We start from the raw sequence: 27,338 nt of genomic DNA, 5'->3' as shown, positions 1-27,338 counted from the left end.
ATCGACAGTGTGCCTTATAACCTGGTGCGCTTAATGTACGGATTGATTCTGGTTGTGCTTACCAACCTCGAAGCAGTTTTATTTGGTACATGGTGTAATGAGATATAATAAGAGATACGTGTAGACTGCAATATGACGCCAGTAACCAACACCAAAACTTTAAATGTTCCATTGAAAATATAGAACATTACACACGGCGCTCAAAAATCTGTCAAAATGTTATATTACGACTTTGGTAAGCTACGAAGCCAAACACCTTGATGGATTTTCGGCGCATTGCGGCTAACATAGTCAGACCTACGAGTATTATTATGGTGTGTGTATAAGACCACAAAATGGCACCTATTAGCAGACATTTTATCTGGGTTTTGTTTCACAAAATTATCGAAAACCAACTTTTTTTACCTTGTTGATGTGTATTTGGGATCTGCATAAGTCCTGAAAATGTGCGCCTGTCCGCCTTTGTTGTCCGTGACGACACCGTAGTCGATAAGCTTCTTCTTTTTCACTACCTTTTTATTATGGGACATTCATCCTCCGTGTTTAGCTATTTTATTTAGTACATGGTGAAATGATAAGTGTGACCAGTAGATGGCAGTCACACATAAGAGATACGTGTAAAATGCAATATGACTCAAGTAAACAACACCAACATTTTAAATGTTCCATTGAAAATATAGAACATTACAAACGGCGCTCAAAAATCTATCAAAATGTTTTAGTACGACTTTGGTAAGTTATGAAGCCGCACCGCTTGATGGATTGTACTGTGCTTCAACATTAGAGTATTATTATGGTGTGTGTATAAGTTAAGACATATTTGCCGTTTTGTTTCACAATATTATGCAAAAGCAACTTTTCTTACCTTCTGGTACCTGCTGATCTGTATTTGGGATCTGCACAAGTACTGAAAATTTGTGCGCGTCCGCCTTTGTAGTCCGTGGAGACACCGTAGTCGATAAGCTTCTTCTTTTTCTCTATCTTCTTGTTATGGGACATTCATCCTCTGCTTTTGCCATTTCTAATATAAAGTAGTGTAAAGTTCTTACTTATATCTGTCAGTAAACTCGCAACGAAAGCGCTAAAACATACTGGTGTATTGAGTTTACATTATTCACCCACGGAACTGTAGTTATTAGAGAGTTCCGGTCGGACGTTTTTTTCACGGGACACATTTCCGGCGTTGTTGCACGAGCGAGCCACGGATGAGAAGATGCTGCTCCGTTATTGATTTAAGTAAAGTCTTAAAACAGTTAGCTCCATCTTTTGACACTTCTTCCACTCCCGTTCTTGCACGCTACACCGCTACAACAAAGATGACAGGGAGAAGACGGCTTGAAGATGATCTGTAAAATAATGTTTTTAATTTTGAAAAAAATCATAATATGACCCCTTTAATGCACCTTATACGGTGCGCCTTTTTATGAAAATAGACCTGAATAAACCCGCTCATCGGCAATGTGCCTTATAATCCGGTGCGACCTATGGTCCGTAAAATACAATAGGCATTATTTTCACGGACCGGCCTTCCACGTGTGTCAAATAAACATAGCAAAAATAAGTGCATGAAAAATACAACTCACTTTTTCCCTTTGCAATAAAGCTCTCCAAAGACTTTTGTTTTTTTACTCATTTTTGCTAGCTTGCGGGCTTATTTTTGGGGCTAACCTATCTGACGCATCATACGTAATGTGTCATCGTCAATCTGGCACAGTTACATTCATACTTGCCAACCCTCCCGTTTTTAGCGGGAGAATCCCGATATTCAGCGCCTCTCCCGACAACCTCCCGGTATTCAGCCGGAGCTGGAGGCCACGCCCCAAAAAAAAAAAGTCTGCCGCAGCTGCGATTGGACCTGACCAGCCTCCGGGTACAAGTACTGGAGTACCAATTGCTTGCCAGGGAAGATCTTCCCCAGGAAGCAAGGATTGACCGGTTTTGGGCCATGCTAGGGAGAGATGGAAGATTCCACACTCTCGTGCATTTTATGAAAGCACTTTTGTGCGTGCCACACAGCAATGCATCATCATAGAGGGTGTTCAGCATGGTTAGAAAAATAGTGACAGAGAATAGAAAGAGGATGGACAATTCAACCCTTAACAAAGCATTGTACTTTCAAGTACAACAATGAGTAGATGAGTGTTGTGTGTGTGTGTGTGTGTGTGTGTGTGTATATGTGTAAATAAATGAACACTAAAATTCAAGTATTTCTTTTAATTATATATATAATAATATATATATATATATATATATGTATATATATATATATATATATATATATAGCTAGAATTCACTGAAAGTCAAGTATTTATATATATATATATATATATATATATATATATATATATATATATATATATATATATATATATATATATATATATGAAATACTTGAGTTGGTGAATTCTAGCTGTAAATATACTCTCCTCTTAACCACGCCCCTAACCACGCCCCCCGCCCCAACCACCCCCGACCAAGCCCCCCCCCCCCACCTCCCGATATTGGAGGTCTCAAGGTTGGCAAGTATGGTTACATTTGATATATTCATCAGTGTGCATTGTCCCATGTACCAAAGATGTAACAAATATAACAAATGGCGAGTTCCTATCAGGAGTTTTATTATATATATATCTATTAACAAGCTCATTGGTGTGTTCTAGTGGGACAGGCGAAAGTTAAGTTGGAGAAAATTAGGTCGTTTATAAATCATTTAATGTTTCTGTGCCGAATGAGTCACAGATCGGTCCCGGTGATTGGGCCATTACGTCATTTCCAGTTGCATTATTTTCTCAAAACTATTATTAATCTACTATCTAATTTCCTGTTAATATCTGGTTACTTTCTGTTGTAACGGGTTTCTATCTACACCTCTGTTGAAATACACTAAGCACTTATTCTTCTGTAGTATGATACTTTACGGTACATTACTTTTGGGCGATACAACAAATTTGGGCATCGATCCAATACCAAGTCGTTACAGGGGCAGTATTGATCATACAATGCTGATACTGATACTTTCAATTTTTGATATCATTTTTATTTTACTCAGACAAAAACAGCATGGCACTGTAACAATAACAATTAAATATTGTAATTAATTAATTATTCCCTTTTAATACATACAATCTTTTGAGCAAAATAAGGTCCATCCATCCATCCATTTTCTATACCGCTTATCCTCATTTGAGTCAGGGGGAAGCTGAGGCATATCCCGGCTTTTCTGAGTTTGTAAACAATAACAAAAATCGACCATATACTGATAGTATACTTGGTATTGTTACTGTCGATATTTCTATCGATCCGGTCACCCTTGTTTGTATTCAAGAGCTTTAGCTTAGCGGTTAGCAGGACCTGTATCCTCTTACAGCAGGGGTCTCAACCTGCCGCCTACATTTTGTGGCCCCTCGACTTAACTTTATAGTATTATAGCTGTTTTGACTCATAGTAGAAAGAATATTAAACACAAAAATGACAGGCCAACAAACACATTGTGCAACGCAAAGAGCAACTTCCTGTAAGCAAGCTGAAGTATACCTGGGAAACTCAACATTGTCAAAATATAAAATATTTGACATATATAATGACTAAAGGCATACTACAGCTCGGGGTCACTATAGCTGCTGGTAGAAGGAATTAACAAATTTAGCCAAGTGGTTAAAACGTGAATATACCTCTCTAACTCCAGCAGGTAAATCGAATTTAAGACCCCTGTCTTACAGTAGGTAGTATAGCATGTTTAGCTATTCCTCGTCCACCAGTGATAATGTAACTTTTTTTTTGTCAAATTTGAGGGACACAGCTAGAATGTGTCATTTCTGGAGAGGTGTGTATTTGAGACCTGCGATGATCCACTCGAGAGAACACTCTCCATGCACAGCTGCAGACATCTCTGCGTAGCTGACTGGATTAGCCTGGAAAAAGATACACTCCCACACCCATGACTATCTGTTGATTTCCCCATAGACTGGACTCCTACTTTATCTATTAACTTAACAATACCAATTCAACAATTCAATACCTCTATCCACTCCACATCCATTGCAGCCAGTCATCCTGAAAGGGGGTTCCTGTCACGACCAGACTAGGACTCTGAACACAGATGCAGGATTTCAGACAGTTATTTCTTTTCACAAGGGGAGGGGTCCAAAACGGGAGAAACAAAACAGGCTATCAAAACAGATCTAACCTGACCGTTAAACTAATAAAACTATTAACAACTCAAAACGCTCCGGCTATGGAAGGAAAAGAGGGGCTAAGAACAAAAACTACCAAATACAACAAAAGGCGCTCCAACGGAGGCGATGCTAGGAAGCTAATCTTACCTGACAAAAGTTTACAAAGACAGAATCTCCCGTGGATCAAAAGGTACACAAAACGTGGCTATGGCTGTAGACAAGACTGTGGCAAAGGAACGCTGGAGGTACGCACAAGAAGATACGAAACACTCTGGCACAGGACAGAAGGAGGACGAGGCATTTATACACATGAAGGAGGGTGACACAGGTGGGCACAATCAGGCAATCAGGAAAGACGTCAGACCAGTGATACAGGAGGAAGGGCAAGTGATCTGAAACGAGAGGGAGAGTCAGCATTTCAAAATAAAACAGGAAATGACAAAACAACATGAAACCAGACAAAACCCAGACAAGCCTTACCCAGGTGTGACAGTTCCCTTATCTGCGATTCCTTCTTTTTCCCCATGTCAAGACATGGACTAAGATGCAGTTTCCTGCGTGTGTTGCTTTCCCGAGATGCAAACGAACTGAAGCCGACATGGCGTGCAGGTGAGGACATGTTTAATATTTTAACTCAAAAGGGTATAAACAAAAAGCGCTCACAGCGGAGGTAAAAAACTTGACTAGGAAAACAAAAGGCGCGCACAATGGCGGAGAACTATAAACATTAAACAAAAACTTACTTGACAAGGAACTGTGAACATGGCATGAAGAAGCGTGATCATAAAGGGTACAGAGCATAAATGTGATGTCGCCAGAAAGACCAACAGAAAGACAATGGACTTAAATAACACAGACATGATTAACAACAGGTGCGTGACTCAAAACGTGAAACAGGTGCGTGACGTGACAGGTGAAAACTAATGGGTGGCCATGGAAACCAAACAAAACAAGGAAGTGAAACCAGGAACTAAAAAAAGAGTCCAAAAACCAAGCAAAACAAAAACATGATTAACACAGACATGAGACCCCATCTGTTTAGTTTATTTTAGTTTTTCCTTGCCCGGATGTGGGTGTAGAGCAGGGGACGCCATTGTGGGTTTGTAAAGCCCTTTAAGGCGCTCGTTATTAAGGGCTGTAATAATAAAATTTGATTGATTGATCAATAACGATAGTATTATAACCTGTATCAAATTTGTATAATTCATATACCATATTTTTCGGACTATAAGGTGCACTTAAAATCCTTTTTTTTTTTTTCAAAATTCGGCTGCCGCCTTATAACCCGGTGCGCCTAATGTACGGAATAATTCTGGTTGTGCTTACCGACCTCAAAGCAATTTTATTTGGTACATGGTGTAATGATAATTGTGACCATTAGATGGCAGTCACACATAAGAGATACTGTACGTGTAGACTGCAATATGACGCCAGCAAACGACACCAAAACTTTGAATTGAATTTATTTCAAACCTGCACAGTACAACAACACACTTTTTTTTTTTTTTACATTTTGGCAGATACATTTATGCAAGGCTTGAAAAGGGGTTGGATGAAGCAGATGCTTATAATATCCCAACACCTCTCACTCATTCTACATTTAACATAAACAATATAATACAAGAACAATACTATACAAACAAAAACAAGAAAAGCTCCTGTACACTAACAATACAATAGTACCACTGTAACTGTGAGACAAGACAAGACAAGACACACACACACACACACACACACACACACACACACACACACACACACACACACACACACACACACACACACACACACAGGCCCAAACCCTCAATTTAAGTGGACCCCGACTTAAACTAGTTGAAAAACTTATTCGGGTGTTACCATTTAGTGGTCAATTGTACGGAATATGTACTTCACTGTGCAACCTATTAATAAAAGTCTCAATCAATCAATCAATCCCTGACCATACACCTCTCTCCCATCGCTCTGTGCTGAGGGCATCACTCTCTTTCCTCCTCGTACTTCTTCAGTACTTCTTTTTTAAACAGTCTTTTAAATTGAATCATGTTAGAACACGTTTTTAACTCGTCCCCTAAGTTGTTCCACAGACTGACTCCACGCACTGAAATGCACATTGATTTTAAAGTTGTTCTAAATTTATGCAAATATAAATTTAGGCAAATAAACTTTAAATGTTCCATTGAAAATAAAGAATATTACAACTCTCAAAAATCTGTCAAAATGTTTTAGTACGACTTTGAAGCCGCAACGCTCGATGTATTGTCGGGCCCATTACGGCTGTCGTAGTCAGAGATACAAGTATCACTATGGTGTGTATAAGGACCGCAAAATGGCACCCATTAGAAGACATACTATCTGGCGTTTTGTTTCACAATATTATGCAAAACCAACTTTTATTACCTTTTAGTACCTGCTGATGTGTATGTGAGATCTGCATGAGTCCTGAAAATGTGCACACTGTAGTCCTTGCCGATGCTGTAGTTGATAAGCTTCTTTCTTTTCTCTATCTTCTTGTTATGGGACATTCATCCTCCGCTGTTGCCATTTGTAATATAAAATAGCGTAAAGTTTAACATATCTCGCTATGGAAGCGCTAAAGATGGTGAATGGTAAATGGGTTGTACTTGTATAGCGCTTTTCTACCTTTTTAAGGAACTGAAAGCGCTTTGACACTATTTCCACATTCACCCATTCACACACTGATGGTGGGAGCTGCCATGCACGGCGCTAACGAGGCCCATCAGGGGCAAGGGTGAAGTGTGGGGCTGCAACAACTAATCGATTAAATCGATTAAAATCGACTATTAAAATAGTTGCCGATTAATTTAGTCATCGATTCATTGGATCTACGCTATGCGCATGCGCAGAGATTTTTTGTTTTTGTTGTTTGTTTAGTTTTTTTTAATAAACCTTTATTTATAAACTGCAACATTTACAAACAGCTGAGAAACAATAATCAAAATAAGTATGGTGCCAGTATGCTGTTTTTTTTCAATACAATACTGGATAGGATAGAAATGTAGTTTGTCTCTTTTATCCGATTATTAATTGATTAATCGAAGTAATAATCGACAGATTAATCAATTATCAAATGAATCGTTAGTTGCAGCCCTAGTGAAGTGTCTTGCTCAAGGACACAACTGCGTGACTAGGATAGTAGAAGGTGGGGATTGAACCAGTAACCCTCAGATTGCTGGCACGGCCACTCTCCCAACTTCGCCACGCCGTCCCCTACCAGTGTAGTGAGTTTACATAATTCACCCATGGAACTTTAGTTATTAGAGAGTTCCGGTCGGACGGTTTTTCACGGGACACATTTCCGGCGTTGTTGTTGCACTAGTGAGCCACGGATGAGGAGATGCTGCTCCGTTATTGATTTAAGTAAAGTCTGAATGTCATTAAAACAGTTAGCTCCATCTTTTGACACTTCTTCCACTCCCGTCCTTGCACGCTACACCGCTACAACAAACACCGCTACAACAAAGATGACGGGGAGAAAACGCTGCCGAAGGTGAGCCACGTAAATAAGACCGCCCACAAAACGGTGCATCCTGAAGCGACTGTCAGAAAGCGCCTTGAAGATGATCTGTAAAACATAATCTATGCAACATTTTGACCAAAGAACCACTATAACATGTTATGTAGACCAGTGGGCCCCAACCTTTTTGTGGCTGCGGACCGGTCAACGCTTCAAAATGTTGTCCCACGGACCGGGTGGGGATATGGTATTTAATTTTTTTTTTTTTTTTTTTTTTTTGTCATAAAGAAATACAATCATGTGTGCTTACGGACTATATCCCTGCAGACTGTATTGATCTATATTGATATATAATGTAGGAACCAGAAATATTAATAACAGAAAGAAACAACCCTTTTGTGCGAATGAGTGTGAATGAGTGCAAATGGGGGAGGGAGGTTTTTTGGGTTGGTGCACAAAGTGTATCTTGTGTTTTTTATGTTGATTTAAAAAAAAGAAATAAATAATCATTTTTTTTTATTTTTTTTTTTATTTCTTGTGCGGCCCGGTACCAATCGATCCACGGACCGGTACCGGTGGTTGGGGACCACTGATGTAGACCACAAGGAAGTGTTTTCAATTTAGAATTTTTTTTTTATAATATGACCCCTTTAATGCGCCCTATAATCCGGTGCGCCTTATATATGAAAAAAGATCGAAAATAGACCAATCATCGGCAGTGCGCCTTATAATCCGGTGCGCCCTATGGTCCGGAAAATAAGTTAATTTTATTGTTGTGTGCTTTCATTGTAAACTGTCCATAAGGTAGTGCCATATCATAATGCTTTGACAGTCACTATTTTTTTCCTTCACCTAAAAAAATCTTAGTAGCACAAGAGCGTTTTGACAGTACAGGAAAAAATACACAAATAAGTAAGAATAAAATGCATATAAAAAACTAAAATGAAAATAAGAACATTATAAAAATGTGCCAGCGTGTGTGTGTGTGTGTGTGTGTGTGTGTGTGTGTGTGTGTGTGTGTGTGTGTGTGTGTGTGTGTGTGTGTGTGTGTGTGTGTGTGTGTGTGTGTGTGTGTGTGTGTGTGTGTGTGTGTGTGTGTGTGTGTGTGTGTGTGTGTGTGTGTGTGTGTGTGTCTTGCATCAATACTAGGAACCATTACCACTGATTCATGCTTCCTTACTAATGTGGAATCATTAACGTTCTTTAGACCAGAGGCTGTTTGTGGACATCTGTGTGCTGATGTTTTTCCACAGGGCGACGTCTACACTCGCGATAACATTCTGGCTTTTCCTGCATGTGGCTTTGTCGTGTATTTCTGAGTGTCCTGACTATTGACGTTTATTTGTGAAGTCAATGAGCAAGGCTAACAACACAAGCACTCAAGAGCTCCCGACCCATTAGCCAGCGCTAATGATCACCTACAGTTTGAAAGACCATGTCGCAAATAGCAGCTGGATATTTTATTGACATGTTGTAAAAATATCTACTTAAATGTGTAACATTGCATTGGTGGAAAGGTTTTTCTTGTCATTGATTTTTTGAAGACATGGCATTAGTCTCACTGGAGGAAGAAATACTCGCACACGTGCACGTACGAGCACACGGAACATTATCAATACCAAAGATCAATCATCTCCGATAACTCACCTTGTTTACATGAGTTTATGTGCTAGTTTCTGTGATTGGATTATAGTCTAATTTGCTTTGCCTGCTATAACACAAAGGTAATCTTTGCTCAAATAGCATTGACCTACATTGGACTAGTTTAAGCATATTTTAAGTACACACTGTACCAAAGTGGTCCTGGCATTCTTTAATTTTTCTGTCTGTGGGCCTCACTGTAAAAAGTGGTAGCATTAGCTTCATCATGGCCTCTGTAGAGTTTCTTATCAGGCACTAACACCAGTATGGCACAGTTAAACACTTACACGCCGGCTGAGTCATTTACTGCTCTACTTTCCTTCCGTCTCCTCTCTTCCTCTGAGGTCTTAATCCCTTCATACTCAAAGACTTAACCCCTCTCTTTCATTTCGCCCCCCTTCACTCGTGCTCAAATCCACCAGTAACCATTAACTGCGGCGCGTGTATGCGATCTGTGAAGCAGCGCTTTGTTGGGTGCCACGCTCCTGACACGTGGCGCACCTCGCCCGACTGGAAGTGATCAGTCCTTCTCTGTTCTGTCTCTTTCTTTGCCAACCAGCTTGCAGGCTCAATTGACTATTACGAACATTACAGTGTGTCAATTGTACTTTGGAAAGTATGATGCAGATTTGGGATTACATTGGAACCTGGAAGTCAACCTACCCGTCGCTGGTGTCCTCAGTTTTCTAGCAAGAGACGCACATAGAAAATAAATTTAGTTCATGAAACATATTAACTGCAATCCAATATAGGTCAATATATGCAAAAACTATCTTAACCAAACACAGACAACTCAAGCGTGCGCACACAGCAAGAAGTTCGAAATCTTGAGAGATTTTTATCTGTAAAGGACTCATCAGATTTCCTGATACAACTTTTTCACTTCCGATACAATACTGACACTGTAGGCTCGAGTATTGTCCGATACCTATATTGGTCCAATATCAGCAAGAATCATACATACCGTATTTTCCGGACCATAGGGAACACCGGAATATAAGGCGCACTGCCGATGAATGGTCTATTTTTTTATATGTTTTCATATATCAGGCGCAACGGATAATAGGGCGCATTAAAGATATAACTTAATTAAAGATAACTGAAATGACATTTTCTTATTTAAACGGGGATAGCAGGTCCATTCTATGTGTCATACTTGATCATTATGCGATATTGCCATAATTTTGCTAAAAGGATTTAGTAGAAAACATCGACGATAAAGTTCGCAACTTTTGGTCGCTGATAAAAAAGCCTTGCCTGTACCGGAAGTAGCGGGACGTCACAGTTGTGGAGCGCCTCACATCTGCACATTGTTTACAATCATGGCCAGCAGCAACGAGAGCAATTCGGACCGAGAAAGCGACGATTACCCCATTAATTTGAGCGAGGATGAAAGATTTGTGGATGAGGTAGTGAGAGTGAAGGATTAGAGGGCAGTGGAAGCGATTCCGATAGGGAAGATGCTGTGAGAGGCGGGTGGGACCTGATATTCAGCTGGGAATGACTAAAACAGTAAATAAACACAAGACATATTTATACTCTATTAGCCACAACACAACCAGGCTTATATTTAATATGCCACAAATTAATCCGCATAACAAACACCTCCCCCCTCCCGTCCATATAACCCACCAATACAAATCAAACACCCGCACAACACACTCAATCCCACAGCCCAAAGTACCGTTTACCTCTGTAAAGTTCATACAGCACATGTATTTCCCCAAAGTTACGTACGTGACATGCACATAGCGGCACGCACGTACGGGCAATCGATCAAATGTTTGGAAGCCAAAGCTGTACTCACGGTAGCGCGTCTGCTATCCAACTCAAAGTCCTCCTGGTTGTGTTGCTGCAGCCAGCCGCTAATACACCGATCCCACCTACAGCTTTCTTCTTTGCAGTCTTCATTGTTCATTAAACAAATTGCAAAAGATTCACCAACACAGATGTCCAGAATACTGTGGAATTTTGCGATGAAAACAGACTACTCAATAGCTGGCCACAATGGTGTCCCAATATGTCCGCACAACCCAAACGTCATCATACCGAGACGTTTTCAGCAGGATATTTCGCGGGAAATTTAAAATTGCACTTTACTAATCTAACCCGGCTGTATTGGCATGTGTTGCAATGTTAAGATTTCATCATTGATATATAAACTATCAGACTGCGTGGTCGGTAGTAGTGGGTTTCAGTAGGCCTTTAAAGGGGTCATATTATTATAATTTTTTTCTAAATGTAAAACACTTCCTTGTGGTCTACATAACATGTTATGGTGGTTCTTTGGTCAAAATGTTGCATAGATTATGTTTTACAGATCATCTTCAAGCCGCTTTCTGACAGTTGCTTCATGATGTGCTGTTTTGTGGGCGGTCTTATTTACGTGGCTCACCTTCGGCAGCGTCTTTTCTCCGTCATCTTTGTTGTAGAGGTGTAGCGTGCAAGGACGGGAGTGGAAAAAGTGTCAAAATATGGAGCTAACTGTTTTAATGACATTCAGACTTTACTTATATCTTCTCCTCATCCAGAAACAACAACACAGGAAATGTGTCCCGTGAAAAAACGTCCGACCGGAACTCTAGTAACTAAAGTTCCTTGGGTGAATATTGTAAACTCACTAGACCGGTATGTTTTAGCGCGTTCATGGCGAGTTTACTGACAGATATAAGTAAGAACTTTACACTACTTTATATTAGAGATGGGAACAGCATAGGATGAATGTCCCATAACAAGAAGATAGAGAAAAAGAAGAAGCTTATCGACTCGTGGACGCACGCACATTTTTAGGACTTATGCAGGTCCCAAATACAGATCAGCGGGTACCAGAATGTAAGAAAAGTTGCTTTTGCATAATACTGCCAAACAAAACGCCAGATAATATATTTTACCTTATACACACACCATAATTATACTTGTATGTTTGATGTGCCGATAATCCATCAAGCAGTGCGGCTTCATAGCTTACCAAAGTCATTTTAAAAGATTTTTGAGCGCTGTGTGTAATGTTCTATATTTTCAATGGAACATTTAAAACGTTGGTGTTGTTTACTTGGGTCATATTGCAATCATAGTGCAGTCTACACTTATATCTTATGTTTGACTGGTGTGACTGGTCACACTTATAATTACACCATGTTCCAAATAAAATAGCTTTGAGGTGAGTAAGCACAACCAAACGTATTCCTTACATTAGGCGCACCGGGTTTTAAGGCGAACTGTCGAGTTTTGATGGAAAAAAAGGATTTTAAGAGCACCTTATAGTCCGGAAAATACGGTACTTTTATTCATTTGTAGTGTCGAATGTGAAATTAGTCCAACAGAGAACAGAGATTTTGCACAATGTCCACCTATATAATGAAAGAAACGTTGAAAAATAAAGAGTAATTTTGGTTTTGATGGAGTACAGTTATAATAAGAAAATATAAAATGAATAGTCGACATACTAGTCAACATGTGAATTTAGAGATGAAATCTGTAATTTGTTGGTGTCTGTGATAGTGTTTGTCATAGACCGTGATTTGGATCATAACTTTGGTGTTTTTCTTTTATCACATGGTGGTTTTGAGGTAACATTAGTATTTTGTCACATTTTACCTCTGTCTCTGTACTGTTCTTCATGTTGTGTCTTCAAGTGAAAAGAATAAACATGTTAACATCGCTAGCATTAGCAATGGCTCGAGTCGTTAGCTGCATGTTTTGCAGATTACCGTTGTTCGGTCGGTGTGACTTTTTTAATCCAAACTAAAGCCAAAAAAGGCGTTCCTCTTCCCTCTTTTTGGCACCAATTCCTCTTTGGGTTTTGTTGGTTTAGTTTCCATTGTACTCTCCGTCTATACTTCAATTATCTTCAATTGACGCAAAATGCTGTTGCAAAGCAGCAACAGCCACAGTTACATTAGCCACGGCCCAGACGTTAACGATATAAACAACAGAGAATTATATCGTCCGATACACATTTTTATGCCGTAGTACAATATATATTGCTATATTGCAGAGCACTAGTCGGAAAAGTAGAAAATTGTGAGAAAAGCAGCCCTATTGTGTTTGTGTGGGCGACTGTTGTCGACTTGTGATGTACGCATCAAAAGTCCATGTATTGTTCTTAAATCTCACTCCCTTCAGCTCTTTTATCACAGTTTCTGTTTCCTCGCTACATCCGTTAGAGTTAGGTGTAGACTCAACCACAGGATTCTGTTTGTTTCTCTCGCTGTGTGCTTTTCTCCAACTCTGCTGTCATCGTGTTTCCCTTCCCTTCCCCCTATAGGCTGTGTTTGTTAACATCTCAGTCCACCAATCGTGCTCTCCTTGACAAACCATTCCACCAATGTTTTCCACCCTCCCTTCCTTGCCTCATCTTGATCTTTCTCATCGCCTCCTGTTTTCCTTCTGTTAGTAACAGCTTTTCTTCCATCCCTCACATGGCATCCCTCCACACACCCCTTGGTGCTTCTTAAGCACGACAAAATGCCAAAGAGAGGAGTGATCACAACCCATGTGATTCTTTAAGACAGGCCTGGGCAGTTATTTTGACTCGGGGGGTCAAATTTAGAGAAAAAAATGTGTCTATTTTTAGGAACACTAATACAAAACCTCACAATAATGTCTGATTGAAAGCTAAAAACGTTATGACAGACCCCATTAAAAAACGGAATGGAATTTTACGTTTTTTTTACTGAATGAGACACCTAGAATGTACATGAAAATAAAGAATGTGGGATTTACAATATTAACTATGAATGATAAAACACTGAATATTGACAACATGTGACCGTTACACCCCCGCTGGATCCACATATTTTACAATCAAGCGAAACGGAACAAAATGCGGCAAACACAGCGAAATATGAACGCAAAGGATAAAAAATAAACCCACCTACAATCTGATGTATCTGATTTATCACTAAACTTTAGAACTTTATTGTAAAAATCTCCTTCCGCGTCTGTCCCTGACACCCGCATTTCAGGCTGGCCGCTCTGGAAACACTCTGTGGAAACGCATCACACCCACACTGCTTGGTGCCTCGTCTGAGCTGCTCTGACTTAAATTACCATAGTAACTAGTATATCATGCAAAAGCGCAGATTCCAACCATTGAAATACTTTGTATAGTTCAAGACTTACGGTAATTTGAAAAAATCACTGCACATTATAATGGGAATGTCCGGCGGGCCAGATTGAAAAGATTAACGGGCCTTAATTTGCATAGGTCTGCTTTAGTATTTAGTTGGGTGTGTAACTAAACAAATGTTTTTGTAACCCAACAGAGGACCCTATGTATTAGTGGTACTAGTAATAGAGGTATTTTGTTTCAAGTCGTCATCACCTGCTCTGTCATACCTACGGATAAAAATTACTGATAGCCGCATTATTTTTCTAGAATCCTAACGGTACTCCTGTACTGACCAAATTAGGGCCCTTTTTTTTTTTTAAATACCATTTCGCAGTATACAGTATAGGCCAAAAGTTTGGACACACCTTCCCATTCAATGTGTTTTCTTTATTTTCATGACTATTTACATTGTAGATTGTCACTGAAGGCATCAAAACTATGAATGAACACATGTGGAGTTATGTACTTCACAAAAAAAGGTGAAATAACTGAATACATGTTTTATATTCTAGTTTTTTCAAAATAGCCACCCTTTGTCCTTGCACTCTTGGCATTCTCTCGATGAACTTCATACAGTAGTCACCTGAAATGGTTTTCACTTCACAGGTGTGCCTTATCAGGGTTGATTAGTGGAATCAATGGGGTTGGGACCATCAGTTGTGTTGTGAATGAGAGCCTCTACTGTACTGTACTAAAACCTAAGTATCCCTGTGGCCCCAGATTTTCCAAAATGTGTCCAAAGAGTAAAGGGGAGGGGCCAATTCTGGGTACATTTCGAACCTTCCGGAACATTTTCAAATGCAATTGAGACTTTGCCGTACTTTCCAAGCTTTCAAAACTTAATGTGAAATAATGACAGAGTAGTCCTTTTTCCACAGCAGCCGTGACAAGGATGGCGGAAACTGGGTTCAAACCAGGAACTCTCGATTTGCTGGACGGCCACTCTACCATCTGAGCCACAGCGCCTAAATGTTCTGTTTGGGTTATGTCGACAACCGCTTATGTCAGACCTGGGCAAATTAAGCCCGGGGGCCGAATGCGGCCCGTTAATCTTTTCAATCTGGCCCGCCGGACATTCCCCCCAAAAATTGTTTAGATCTTTAAGATGAAAACTGTAGCTGCCATTATGATGTGCAGTGATGTTTTCAAATTACCGTAAATATTTCAATGGTTGGAATCTACGCTTTTGCATGATATACCAGTTACTATGGTAATCTAATTAGTTACTATAGTAGTCTAAGTCACAGCAGCTCAGACGAGGCACCAAGCAGTGTGGGTGGGGAGCGTTTCCACAGAGTGTTTCCAGAGCGGCCAGCCTGAAATGCGGAAGGAGATTTTTACAACAAAGTTCTTAAGCTTAGTGATATATCAGCAGTGACGTGCAGTCACTAGAGCCATCATGGAAAGAAAAAAAATGTAAAAAGAAAAATAATTAATTAAATTGTTATATGTGTCCAGTGATTATACTATAAAGTTATTTTCCATTTAACTTCACCAGTTTTAGATCATTTTTATTCAAAATCGCTGAATTTTCACATTTGCCGTTCAAATACTGAGAAGAGACGGTGCGGTGATCAGCAGCCAGTTGAGGCACATCACTCAGTTGTGCCTCAACATGGATTGCGGACTCGGCTTACTGCTGGCCTGCTGTGCAGTGAGACCGTATTGCTATATGAATTATATTATACATTTCCATTGTTTAGTTAGCTGAGGTATATAATGTACAGTGTATTTTGTCAACAACTGTATGTGTGTAACGTATTTCTTGTGCTGAGCAATCATAAAACTGCTGCGAAGACGCACTGTGTGAGGCTCGCAGTAATCCCGCCTCCTGGTGGAGAATGCACCCCCTGATGGGAGTGTTTTATCAACTAAAGCCCACACTTAAACTTTCCACGTGCAAGATTGAATCTATTTAATAAACATATTTAATAAGAAGCCAAAAAGTGCAAAAACAATAATGTTCGTGTTGGAGTTGTGAATGACAGGGCCACAACATTAGGTACACCTGCAGACTGCAGCACGGATTTCATATTTCATTCATTCACAACTCCTCCAACACGAATATTATTGTTTTTGCACTTTTTGGCTTCTTATTGAGCTGCTGCATTTTTTGGTTGGGTTGTTTTTCTTTTGAGTAATTTCTACATTTCTAAAAGGGGAGGAATGTAATAGAGTGATCTATGTTTGTCTGTTGCCATCTCCTGGTTAATGTTGGCTATAGCGTACTGGGGTTACTTTTTGGTTGGCCAACGATTTACGTGGTGTTGCACACCTGACGTCAAGTGTGTTGAGTCTGTTCTGAAGTCTACAGTAAAGAGACGTACTTCATCACCTCGCCTGGTTATTGCCTCCAACCCAATATATTACATAAAGGTAAGACCATAATAACATTTTTTTAAATTAAATGTGCTTTTTTGTGTGCTACAGTTTGTATGTGTAAAGTTAAAGTTAAGTTAAAGTACCAATGATTGTGTCACACACACTAGGTGTGGTGAAATGTGTCCTCTGCATTTGACCCATCCCCTTGATCACCCCCTGGGAGGTGAGGGGAGCAGTGGGCAGCAGCGGCGCCACGCCCAGGAATCATTTTTGGTGATTTAACCCCCAATTCCAGCCCTTGATGCTGAGTGCCAAGCAGGGAAGAATGCTGGTATGAGCTTTTAAACATTACCCGTTAACTGCTGCCAATCAAATGGTGAATAAGATACTCTTTAGGGTTCATATGTTTGTAAATCTGACTGTGATGAAGTCAGTGCCTCACCAGTCATGAACCTCACCGCACGTCACTGTATATCAGATATGTCAGATTGTAGGTGGGGTTTTTTTACCCTTCGCGTTCATATTTCGCTGTTTGTTGCATTTTTGTTCCGTTTCAATTGATTGTAAAATATGTCGATGAAGAGGTTCATAGTTCATAGTTTATATATATTTAATGCAGTTATTTGGTCCTACCTTAGCTTGGGCGCGTAAAGCTGGGTGGTGATCCCGCAAATGCTGCACCATATTGGACGTGTTGGATCAGACCAAATTAAAACATTTTTAGATCTTCAAGATGGAAACTGTAGCTGCCATTATGATGTGCAGTGATGTTTTGAAATTACCCTAAGACTTGAACTATACAAAGTATTTCAATGGTTGGAATCTGTGCTTTTGCATGATATACTAGTTACTAAGGTAATCTAATTAGTTACTATGGTAATCTAAGTCACAGCAGCTCAGACAAGGCACCAAGCAGTGTGGGTGGGGAGCGTTTCCACAGAGTGTTTCCAGAGCGGGCAGCCTGAAATGTGGGTGTCAGGGACAGACGCGGAAGGAGATTTTTACAACAAAGTTCTAAAGCTTAGTGATATATCAGATAGTGGGTGGAGTTTTTTCCGTTCATATTTCGCTGCGTTTGTTGCATTTTTGTTGTGTTTCGTCTGATTGTAGAATATGTCGATCAAGAGGGGGTGTGGCGTTCATATGTTGTCAATATTCAGTGTTTTATCGATCATAGTTAATATTGTAAAACTTGCATTCTTTATTTTCATGTACATTCTGGGTGTCTCATTCAGTAAAAAAAATTTAAATTCCATTCCGTTTTTTAAGGCTGTCTGTCAAAACGTTTTTAGCATAACGTTTTTTTTAGCGTTCAACATTATTATTACAACATTATTGTAAGTTTTCGTATTAGTGTTCCTAAAAATAGACATACCGGCCCCCAGACACATCTTTTTCTCTAAATTTGGCCCCCCGAGTCAAAATAATTGCCCAGGCCTGGTTAATGCCAACGTACGTCTGTCGGTCCGAACGGCGTGGACTTAAACGAGTTCCCATCTACTGAAAAGTGGGACGATTCGCCTTAGTTTTCTTAAGACTCTCGAAGACAGAATGCAATAAAATGCGTATAGTAGTAAAGTTAAACGAGTGTTTGGTGGAAATGAGATTGATGACTGTGGAGAACAGTTACAATATGTGAAGCACAGCCATTGATGTCAAGAAAATGTGCATCTGTGCATCAGCTTATTTGGATTCCTACAGGCGCACACAATCACATCAGGCTTTTGTCTTGTCTACCACACCTCTCTCACTCGCCATCTGTTCTGCTGAGTCGGACGATTGCTAGGGTTCATACATCACCTCTCCACCTGCTTAGAAAGCACACAGTGGAGGAGGCTGAAAGGTATACAATATTTTATTTTAGCTGCGATGCACTCACTCAACACCACCAGCAACGGCAACAAATGGTGGTTCTATTATCTTACTAGCACAGATCTGGGCAAAATACGACCCGCGGGCCACATGCGGCCCGTTAAGATTTTCAATCCGGCACGCCGGACGTTCTACATAATTTTTTTAGACCTTTAACATCAAAACTGTCGCCGCCATTATGATGTGCAGTGCTGTTTTTAAATGGCCGTAAGTCTTGAACTATAGAAAGTATTTCAACGGTTGAAATCTGCGCTTTTGAGTGATATTACGAGTTATTACGGTAATCTACGTCACAGCAGCTCAGACGAGGGACAAAGCAGAGTGGGCAGGGTTTGTTTTCAGAGCAGCCAGCTCCAAAAACGCGTGACAGAAACAGATGCTGAAGCAGATTTTTACGTGATAATATATCATATTGTAGGTGTTTATTACACTTTGCATTCATATTTTGCTGTTTTGTACATTTTTGTACAAGGAAGAAGGAACTGAGCCGGAAGGCAAAGCTCTCAATTTACAGGTCGATCTACGTTCCCATCCTCACCTATGGTCATGAGCTTTGGGTTATGACCGAAAGGACAAGATCACGGGTACAAGCGGCCGAAATGAGTTTCCTCCGCCAGGTGGTGGGGCTCTCCCTTAGAGATAGGATGAGAAGCTCTGCCATCCGGGGGGAGCTCAAAGTAAAGCCGCTGCTCCTCCACATCGAGAGGAGCCAGATGAGGTGATTCAGGCATCTGGTCAGGATGCCACCCGAACGCCTCCCTAGGGAGGTGTTCAGGGCACGTCCGACCGGTAGGAGGCCACGTGAAGACCCAGGACACGTTGGGAAGACTATGTCTCCCGGCTGGCCTGGGAACGCCTCAGGATCCCCCGGGAAGAGCTGGACGAAGTGGCTGGGGAGAGGAAAGTCTGGGCTTCCCTGCTTAGGCTGCTTCCCCCGCGACCCTGCCTTGGATAAGCGGAAGAAGATGGATGGATGGATGTACATTTTGTTGTGTTTTGCTTGGTCTGAGAAGTAAAAGAGGAGTGACGTTCATATGTTCTTAATATTCAGTGTTGTAGTTAGGGCTGCAACTAGCGATTAATTTGATAGTCGATTATTACTTTGATTAATCGATTATTAATCGGATAAAAGAGACAAAATACAATACTATCCTTTCCAGTATTTTATTGGGAAAAAAACAGCATACTGGCACCATACTTATTTTGATTATTGTTTCTCAGCTGTAAAAAATTTAAAATTGCCTCTGCGCATGCGCATAGCACAGATCCAACGAATCGATGACTAAATTAATCGCCAACTATTTTTATAATCGATTTAATCGATTAGTTGTTGCATCCCTAGTTGTAGTCTATTAGTATAGTTCCGCGATACTAATGAATCATATTCGGTAGTATCTTCTTTTGTTTTTTTAACATGTATATTATGTTTATAAACTCAGTAAATACGTCCTTGGACACATGAGGACTTTGAATATGACCAATGTATGATCCTGTAACGACTTGGTATCAGGTTGATACACAAATTTGTGGTATCATCCAAAACTAATGTAAAGTATCAAACATTAGAAGAATAAGTGATTATTACATTTTAACAGAAGTGTAGATAGACCATGTTAAAAGAGAAAATAAGCAGATATTAACAGTAAATAAACAAGTTGATTAATAATTCATTTTTACAGCATGTCTCTCATAATGTTGACAAAAGAATAGAATGATAAATGACACAATATGTGTGAAGTTTTCCTGTTCTCCCCGTGACTGCGTGGGTTCCCTCCGGGTACTCCGGCTTCCTCCCATCTCCAAAAAACACTAAATTGGCCCTAGTGTGTGAATGTGAGTATGAATGTTGTCTGGCTATCTGTGTTGACCCTGTGATGAGGTGGCGACTTGTCCAGGGTGTACACCGCCTTCCGCCCGAATGCAGCTGAGATAAGCTACAGCACCCCCCGCGACCCCAAAAGGGACAAGCGGTAGAAAATAGATGGATGGATGTTACTGCATACGTCAGCAGCTAAATTAGGAGCCTTTGTTTGCTTACTTACTACTAAAAGACAAGTTGTCTTGTATGTTCACTATTTTATTTAAGGACAAAATTGCAATAAGAAACATATGTTTAATGTACCGTAAGATTTTTTTGTTAAAATAAAGTCAATAATGCAATTTTTTGTGGTCCCCTTTTATTTAGAAAAGTATCGAAATAGATTTTAGTACCGGTACCAAAAATATTGGTATCGGGACAACACTAATTCAGTGTTTTATTGTATATAGTTAATATTGTAAATCCCACTTTCTTTATTTCAATGTACATTTTGGGTGTCCCATTCAGTAAAAAACGGTATTTACGAAATCGGACATTGTGATTTTTGGTATTAGTGTTCCTAAAAAAAAGGGACCCAAACACACATAATATACTGATTTTTACAGTTTAATGTGTATATATCATTTATACACACATACACATTGGCCCCCCCAGACACATTTTTTTCTCTCAAAGTGGCCCCCGAGTCAAAATATTTGCCCACCTCTGTCCTAGATGCAGCAATCTCTGTAGTGGACATTTGTTTTCGGTCATTTTCTCTTGTCAAACGTGAGATACTTTCTCTGTTTTCCCCACGCAGAAGAAATAGTAAGTACGACGCACTATGATACGTAAAAGAGAAAAGCCAGCTGAAAGAGAAAGCCAAAAGAAAGCGAAGTGAAGAAAAGCCGCAGTAATGTTGTGAATGTGGGAGGTAGAGAGACAGATAAATGACTAGAATGCAATCATGTGATAAAGCCACTCAAGAGTGTAAGTATTTCCACACTCTTACGCTTTTAGTCCTATTTCTACTTTTTACAGCAGATTTCATCATATTACCAAGGCCATGTTGTCTCTTTTTGGATAATAGGCTGCCCGTGAAATTATTGGAGATGCTGGCTCGGACTTAATGGTCATTCTCTCTCTGTGCGTTTACCCTCTCGCTCGCTCTCTCCCCACTCCCTGGAGTGAGAGAGTGAAAGGGGAAGGAGGAGGAAAGATTAATGGCGTACATGGACGTGCAGAGTCGGGGGCGATGGAGATAGCTCAAGGTGTGGCTCGTCGGAAAGCTGCTCAACCTGGTAGACAAAAGGAATTAAAGAGGTGGATATCGTGTGTGGGGTTTGTGGATAACGTGGATACGAAAATCATCATATATCTTTTGCTGTTCTGTAGGGGCAATACTGCAAATGTTAAAGCTGTCACGCCAATTTTCTTCCCATCACAAAAACCTTCCTAACCCCCATTTACTTCCGGGGTCATTTCCGCCTACGTCAGTTCCTCTTACGTCTTTGACAGCGATCGATAGCACTTCGTTTGACTCTTTTTTATAATACAGCGTTAACAAAACGTCTGTATTAATCGGACAAGTATTAATCTGACAAATTAACTTGAGGATATTCCTGACTGCACATTTGACTCGTGGACATATGCGGAAATGAATAACAGTGTACAATAAGTTAATTCATTATCAATCAACATTATCAAACTTTATTAAAACTAAATGTATTCGTTAAATTCAGTTTTTTTTAGTTCTCTGTGTAAGTGAACTAAATTAAAATGACATTTATGTGCACATATGTACCTCAGTGAAGTCAGATGACCCGTGGTCAGACAAACGACAGTATTTAGAATAAGAACATAAAAATAAAGAAAAACCTTGGGTATTTCTTCAAGACTTTGAAATGAGACAAAAAACTGCAATGTAAAATGATTTTTTATTGTTTACAAATGTTTTGTTCCAAACATTGCACGAGCTGCACCTAAAGAATGGGGAACACAGATAAAGGACAAAGCGTCAATTATAATCACAAGTGGTGGTCACCTCAGAAGTAGACATGTTATAGTGAAAAGCTCTTAAACCACATCAAGGTACAAACCGATAAAGGTTATTAGATTATTATTTTTGAACCAGTTATTTTTTCCCCCAGCTTACATATTTCTCCAATCATTTTTTTTATGGAGCAACATAGGTATGATACAATTTATTCACTTTTGTGTCATGGCATACCAGTACTGTATTCAGTTAATCTTTGATGACGCAGTCGATGGCCTGGACTGAGTTCTGGATACCCTAAAGACTGGCTGAAGAATGCCCTGCAATAGGCCGCTTGCCTTGTCTGTCCAATAACAGAACTTCTGGCCATGCCTTTGGGGAAATTGAAGAAAAGCTCTTCAGATTACAGTTACTAATCCATCCATCCATCCATTTTCTACCGCTTGTCCCTTTTTGGGGTCGCGGGGGGTCGCTGTAGCCTATCTCAGCTGCATTCGGGCGGAAGGCAGGGTACACCCTGGACAAGTCGCCACCTCATCGCAGGCAGTTACTAATCATGATAAACAATACATCAGATATTTCAAGAAGTTGTCCTACCCTTCAATGCCAAAGCGCTCCATTAGAAGGACACACCACCAACGCCGGATTGACTGCATGTCCAGCTAGAGCAGATATAACAATGAGTTCATTATTTTTACCTCTCAGAGCCGCTTATTTTGAAATCTTTTAAATACCTAAATACTTACCACACTGTAGTGAAAAGTAGTGTCCGTACAGAGCCAGAGGGAGTACTAAAAATAGAAAATAGTAATTTTTCTGAGCACATGTAATAATTGTGTAATGAAAAAAACATTTCTCTACTTTGTAATAATCTACTAAATTGATTAAAAGAGCCGTCAACATCAATACTGGAAATGTGATAGATAGGAATATCTCTGGAAGCAATAATTGCAACCAAATATTTTTGTAATTTGATGCTGTGTTTCACATCATTGTGGGGGAAGTTTAACCTACTCTTCTTCTTTAAAAATGCTCAACTTACCATGAGCATGAAAACACCACAGTCATTCCCCGAGGTCTGGCGTGGGATCTCCTGGTAATACACATTAGCACCATGAAAATGTATACAGCCTTTGGGTTTACTACAAGACATTTATATTTTATAGAGTAAACCTATTACCTGCATGTCTTTTCCAGTGAGCTCACTCCAGCTTCCTGGGACGATGTGCTGTGCAATGCTCCTGCAGTAAAAAAGCCAAATGTGAATAAAATAAAATGCAATAAGCCACTTGGCATATTTAAACATGAAGACAAATTGTAAATAAACAAGTGAAAATTCTATTAGAACACTGCTAAAGCATGAACAAAATATTGTTTCACCAGTACTGGTCCATGACTCTGTGGTTGGGGACCCCTGTAGCACACCACTGGAACATGGCTAGAATGGGAACATAGCCAAAAGAAGAACATGTCTAAAACATGAGGATAGCGGGGAAGGGAAAGATGACTAGAACAGAACCATAGCCAAAACTAGAACATGGCTGGAACAAAAATTGGCCAAAATGGAACTGTGGCCAGGATTATTATAGCGGGGAAGGGAAAGATGACTAGAACAGAACCATAGCCAAAACCAGAACATGGCTGGAACAAAAAGTGGCCAAAATGGAACTGTGGCCAGGATTATTATAAAGGGACCTAAAGATGGCTCTGTACACCTCATCACCAAAACCAGATGGCCAGAGGGCAAACTGAGAGTCCAGCAAGAGAATTTCTCTCTTTGCCGGCCTCAACACCTACAATGGTCAATGCAGAAAGAGGCATAAATAATGTAATTGCACAAGAATTATAAGATATCTCCAGTATTTTTCTTTTCAACACTTACACAGAGAAGGTAATGCTCTGGCCCGTTGTGCTTGCTCCACGCTGGGAAGAGGAGTGCATCCTTTAGATGTGCATCCCTCTGTAGTAAACATTTATGAATATTTTAGAAATAAATTTCAGATTAGTGTAGCTATTATCTTTCAAATTTCATTGTACTCACTGGAAGGCTTGACATTGGATCGACGTCTTTGTGCTTCCACGTTGGTACAATATACATGTTGGCAATGAAGACATCTTTGCCCTGTAGCCGTTTTGAATCCAAAAACATGAGGATATGTGAGGTTTTATATTAACCATTGAATCAGATTTTTTAATGACTAAAAGCAGCCTCTGTTGTGCAGCTCTAAGAAATCATACATGTCTTCCTGAACCAGCTGGAGGCAAGCATTTCCAATCTGTCATCACATTACAGATGTAACAAAGTTATACATATCCATGGAATAAGCAGTCAAGTGAAACAAACATAACAGTTACAGTACTGACCGTGGAGTCCATGTCTCTGGACAACCCGAGAGACCAAAACTCTTCTCGGGTTAAACACACCCCTCCCTCTTTAACGATCAGTTCCATAGCTGGACGATCGCAGGCCAAAACATACTCGAGCTATTCATGAGAAAATTTTACATTACTCGACTTGAAGATAACCTTGGCCACTTCACAAAGCAATAAATGTATATATTTTTAATCATATACTGGCTCCAATGTCAAAATTTTACTCAATTTGAAACCTGCTCACCAGTTGTTTCTGGTCGGGGTGCAGCTCCTTTTTCCAGGGTGATGTGGGGCCAGCATATGTATGGTCCGTGAAACAATGACACTGGACCTGTGTCAATCATACAAATAGTTAGAAAGCTACATTTATGGACATATTAACACTTTTTTTCTGAAAAAGTACCTCAGTTTCCTCCTCCGATGATGAAGTCAGCATTTCAGCATCTCCTGGAAGCACAGGGGCTGAAGGGGAATCCTTTGGCCAGCCAGGGTGAGTCCCTAAATGAGAGAGGAGGCATATTATGATACAGGGGAGGGATATTAAGATCTCTGAAGAAAAATTGCCTGTAAACAGCATTCAGTTTGACATACTCGGGCGCAGAGGTTTCAGTGATGCATACGGGTCATCATATGCTTGGGCTTTCCATCCAGGGTCTCCAGCCTAACCATATTGTTTGGAAGAACCTCCATAACTCTGTAACATCAAGGGAATGAGTCCTGGGTTGGTCATCACCAATATGACAATCATGAAACATTTTACCAGTAACGTTGTGGTTAGAATTCAATATTGCATTCAAGCATGTGAGTACATTCAGACTGAATTACAATCCTAGAGTACAATAGTCAAAGACCACCATTTACTTGGTTTCCAATCAAATCATTTTTTCTTTGCAAATGTTTTCACAGATAACAATCAAACAGATGTATTGAGCTGAAAAAAAAAAAAAAGCCATCAGCGATACTTTTGGTATGAACATTAGATAAGCATACCTGTAGATGGTCTGGCTCCAGTTTGGGTCCATGGTTCGCCCAGGTCTCCCTTTCTTCCTCGCATCCTTCTTGAGGACCTCCATTCCAGGTTGGATGATGAAGCACTTATTAAGATTAAGATTAAAGTACCAATGATTGTCACTCACACTTGACCCCCTTCTTCATCCTCTGCCGGTATGACAATTTCTGTCTCTCTTGTGCCCTCTCCACATTGTTGATCACCTTAATTGATTCAAGATGTTTAGATTACAGAGCATTTAAAGAAAAATAAATAACTAAATATTAACCAGTAGCCATTAAGTAATCATCCTTCAACAGTACCTGTTGTCATACATCAACATAATGAGTACCTTTCCAAAAACGTCCTCATCCTGGCCAACTCGGAGCTGCACAAAGGCCTCCAGAGAATCCGCCTGGTCAGGAGCTGCCATCACCTCAGGACACTCAGTTGTAACCTTTAAAACATTGAAAGACAACACAGACTTCTAAGTATGAATTTATGGCTACAAAGACACTTTCATCTACACAGGAGCGTATTGTTTTGTTCAAAAGGCTGTGGTTATATTAGGGTCCTGGAATGTATGAATGGCACGAATATAATTTCTTATTGGAATATTTGGCTCACAAAATTAGTTTCACATAATGAGCTCGTCTAGGAATGAAATGAACTCGTATTGCGAGGTACCACTGTGTAATGAGCACTCATTTTGATTTGACCTACATAGAGCTCAATAAAAACAAACCACCTACCTCCGTAAACATCCGTGCCTCTTGACCAAACATCAGGCGGAAGGGGGAGTACCTGGTCGATACCTGTACACAGGTGTGATGGGCATGCACTATCTCCCTGAGGTTGTCCTCCCACTTCTCCTGTTGGCCCCTGATGGTCTTCCCAATAGCCACTTTAATGGTTTGGTTCGTCCTCTCATCAAGCCCATTGGTCTGGGGGTGGTATGCTGACCAAACCCCATGTTCAATGCCCAACTCCTTGAAAGCTACCTCAGCCTATACACGGAAAAGGAGTCCGTTACTTGTGTTTTGAGGAATGTGTGTGTCTGCTAAAAATATGGCCAGTTTAAACGTGCAGTTGTAGAAAAAGAAAGTTACCTCTTTCTTGAATTCAGTGCCCTGGTCAGTGAGGATAACTTCAGGCAAACCATGAGTAAAGAAAATGTCCCTCAAGGCCTGTGGGGCACCACAGAAATTATATTAGTACAACTAATAATTACAATAGAATTTTATATATATATAAATATATATATAAATTATGCACTTTAGTGGCTTTTTCCCTTTCTGATTATGGCCATGGGTAAGTGAAACACCAAAATATAAAGAATACCTCCTTCACATTGGCTGCTGTCTTTTTTGGGAATGTTCTTGCTTCAACCCACTTGGTGAAATAATCGGTCAAAGTGAGACAATATCTGTTCCCCTTAGACGACTTTTTCACAGGTCCAAAAAGGTCCACACCTAGAGCATGAATTCCAGTTCTCAGTTTAGCAAATATTTGAATGTGGACTGAGTTTTTGTATAGTTGTGCGTGAAAAGGTGAGGGATGTGTGAATAAAGCCACTCACCAACCA

General features: G+C 40.1%; 2 protein-coding genes across 6 annotated transcripts in view; one reads left to right on the top strand and one right to left on the bottom strand.

The window, feature by feature from the left end:
• The window catches only part of maml3 (mastermind-like transcriptional coactivator 3), a 328,137-nt gene that overhangs the window by 234,701 nt on the left and 66,098 nt on the right, over positions 1-27,338 (top strand). The gene's annotated exons all lie outside the window — the stretch shown is intronic.
• LOC133633920 (uncharacterized) lies at positions 22,339-25,880 on the bottom strand. 5 transcript variants are annotated; one of them, XM_062026729.1, is made up of 13 exons: positions 25,756-25,880; positions 25,357-25,459; positions 25,169-25,263; positions 25,010-25,090; positions 24,757-24,876; positions 24,434-24,514; positions 24,275-24,352; positions 23,773-23,830; positions 23,573-23,633; positions 23,435-23,485; positions 23,139-23,183; positions 23,029-23,054; positions 22,633-22,942 (listed from the first exon to the last, which is right to left on the bottom strand). In XM_062026729.1, the coding sequence occupies exons 3-13, from the start codon at positions 25,199-25,201 to the stop codon at positions 22,872-22,874; spliced, it is 705 nt and encodes a 234-aa protein (XP_061882713.1). In that variant the 5' UTR covers positions 25,202-25,263; positions 25,357-25,459; positions 25,756-25,880; the 3' UTR covers positions 22,633-22,871. The 5 variants fall into 5 exon arrangements, with proteins under 5 accessions (XP_061882714.1, XP_061882713.1, XP_061882717.1 ...); XM_062026730.1 differs by lacking the exons at positions 25,010-25,090; positions 25,169-25,263; positions 25,357-25,459; positions 25,756-25,880 and adding an exon at positions 24,631-24,668 and having other exon boundaries at positions 22,339-22,764; positions 22,990-23,054; positions 24,757-24,877; XM_062026733.1 differs by lacking the exons at positions 25,010-25,090; positions 25,169-25,263; positions 25,357-25,459; positions 25,756-25,880 and adding an exon at positions 24,631-24,668 and having other exon boundaries at positions 22,633-22,925; positions 22,990-23,054; positions 24,757-24,877.

This window comes from Entelurus aequoreus, linkage group LG18, assembly GCF_033978785.1.
Source record: "Entelurus aequoreus isolate RoL-2023_Sb linkage group LG18, RoL_Eaeq_v1.1, whole genome shotgun sequence".
Classification (NCBI taxonomy): Eukaryota; Metazoa; Chordata; class Actinopteri; order Syngnathiformes; family Syngnathidae; genus Entelurus; species Entelurus aequoreus.
The sequence above is the reverse complement of the archived record's forward strand: the minus strand, read 5'-3'. Positions and strand labels throughout refer to the sequence as shown.

Coding starts and splice junctions, on each gene's coding strand:
- LOC133633920 (XM_062026729.1), bottom strand. CDS start 25,201: ATGCTGACTTCATCATCGGAGGAGGAAACTGAG. Junction 25,091..25,168: donor CATCGGAGGAGGAAACTGAG/GTACTTTTTCAG, acceptor ACACAGGTCCAG/TGTCATTGTTTCACGGACCA. Junction 23,486..23,572: donor TCACTGGAAAAGACATGCAG/GTAATAGGTTTA, acceptor GTGTATTACCAG/GAGATCCCACGCCAGACCTC.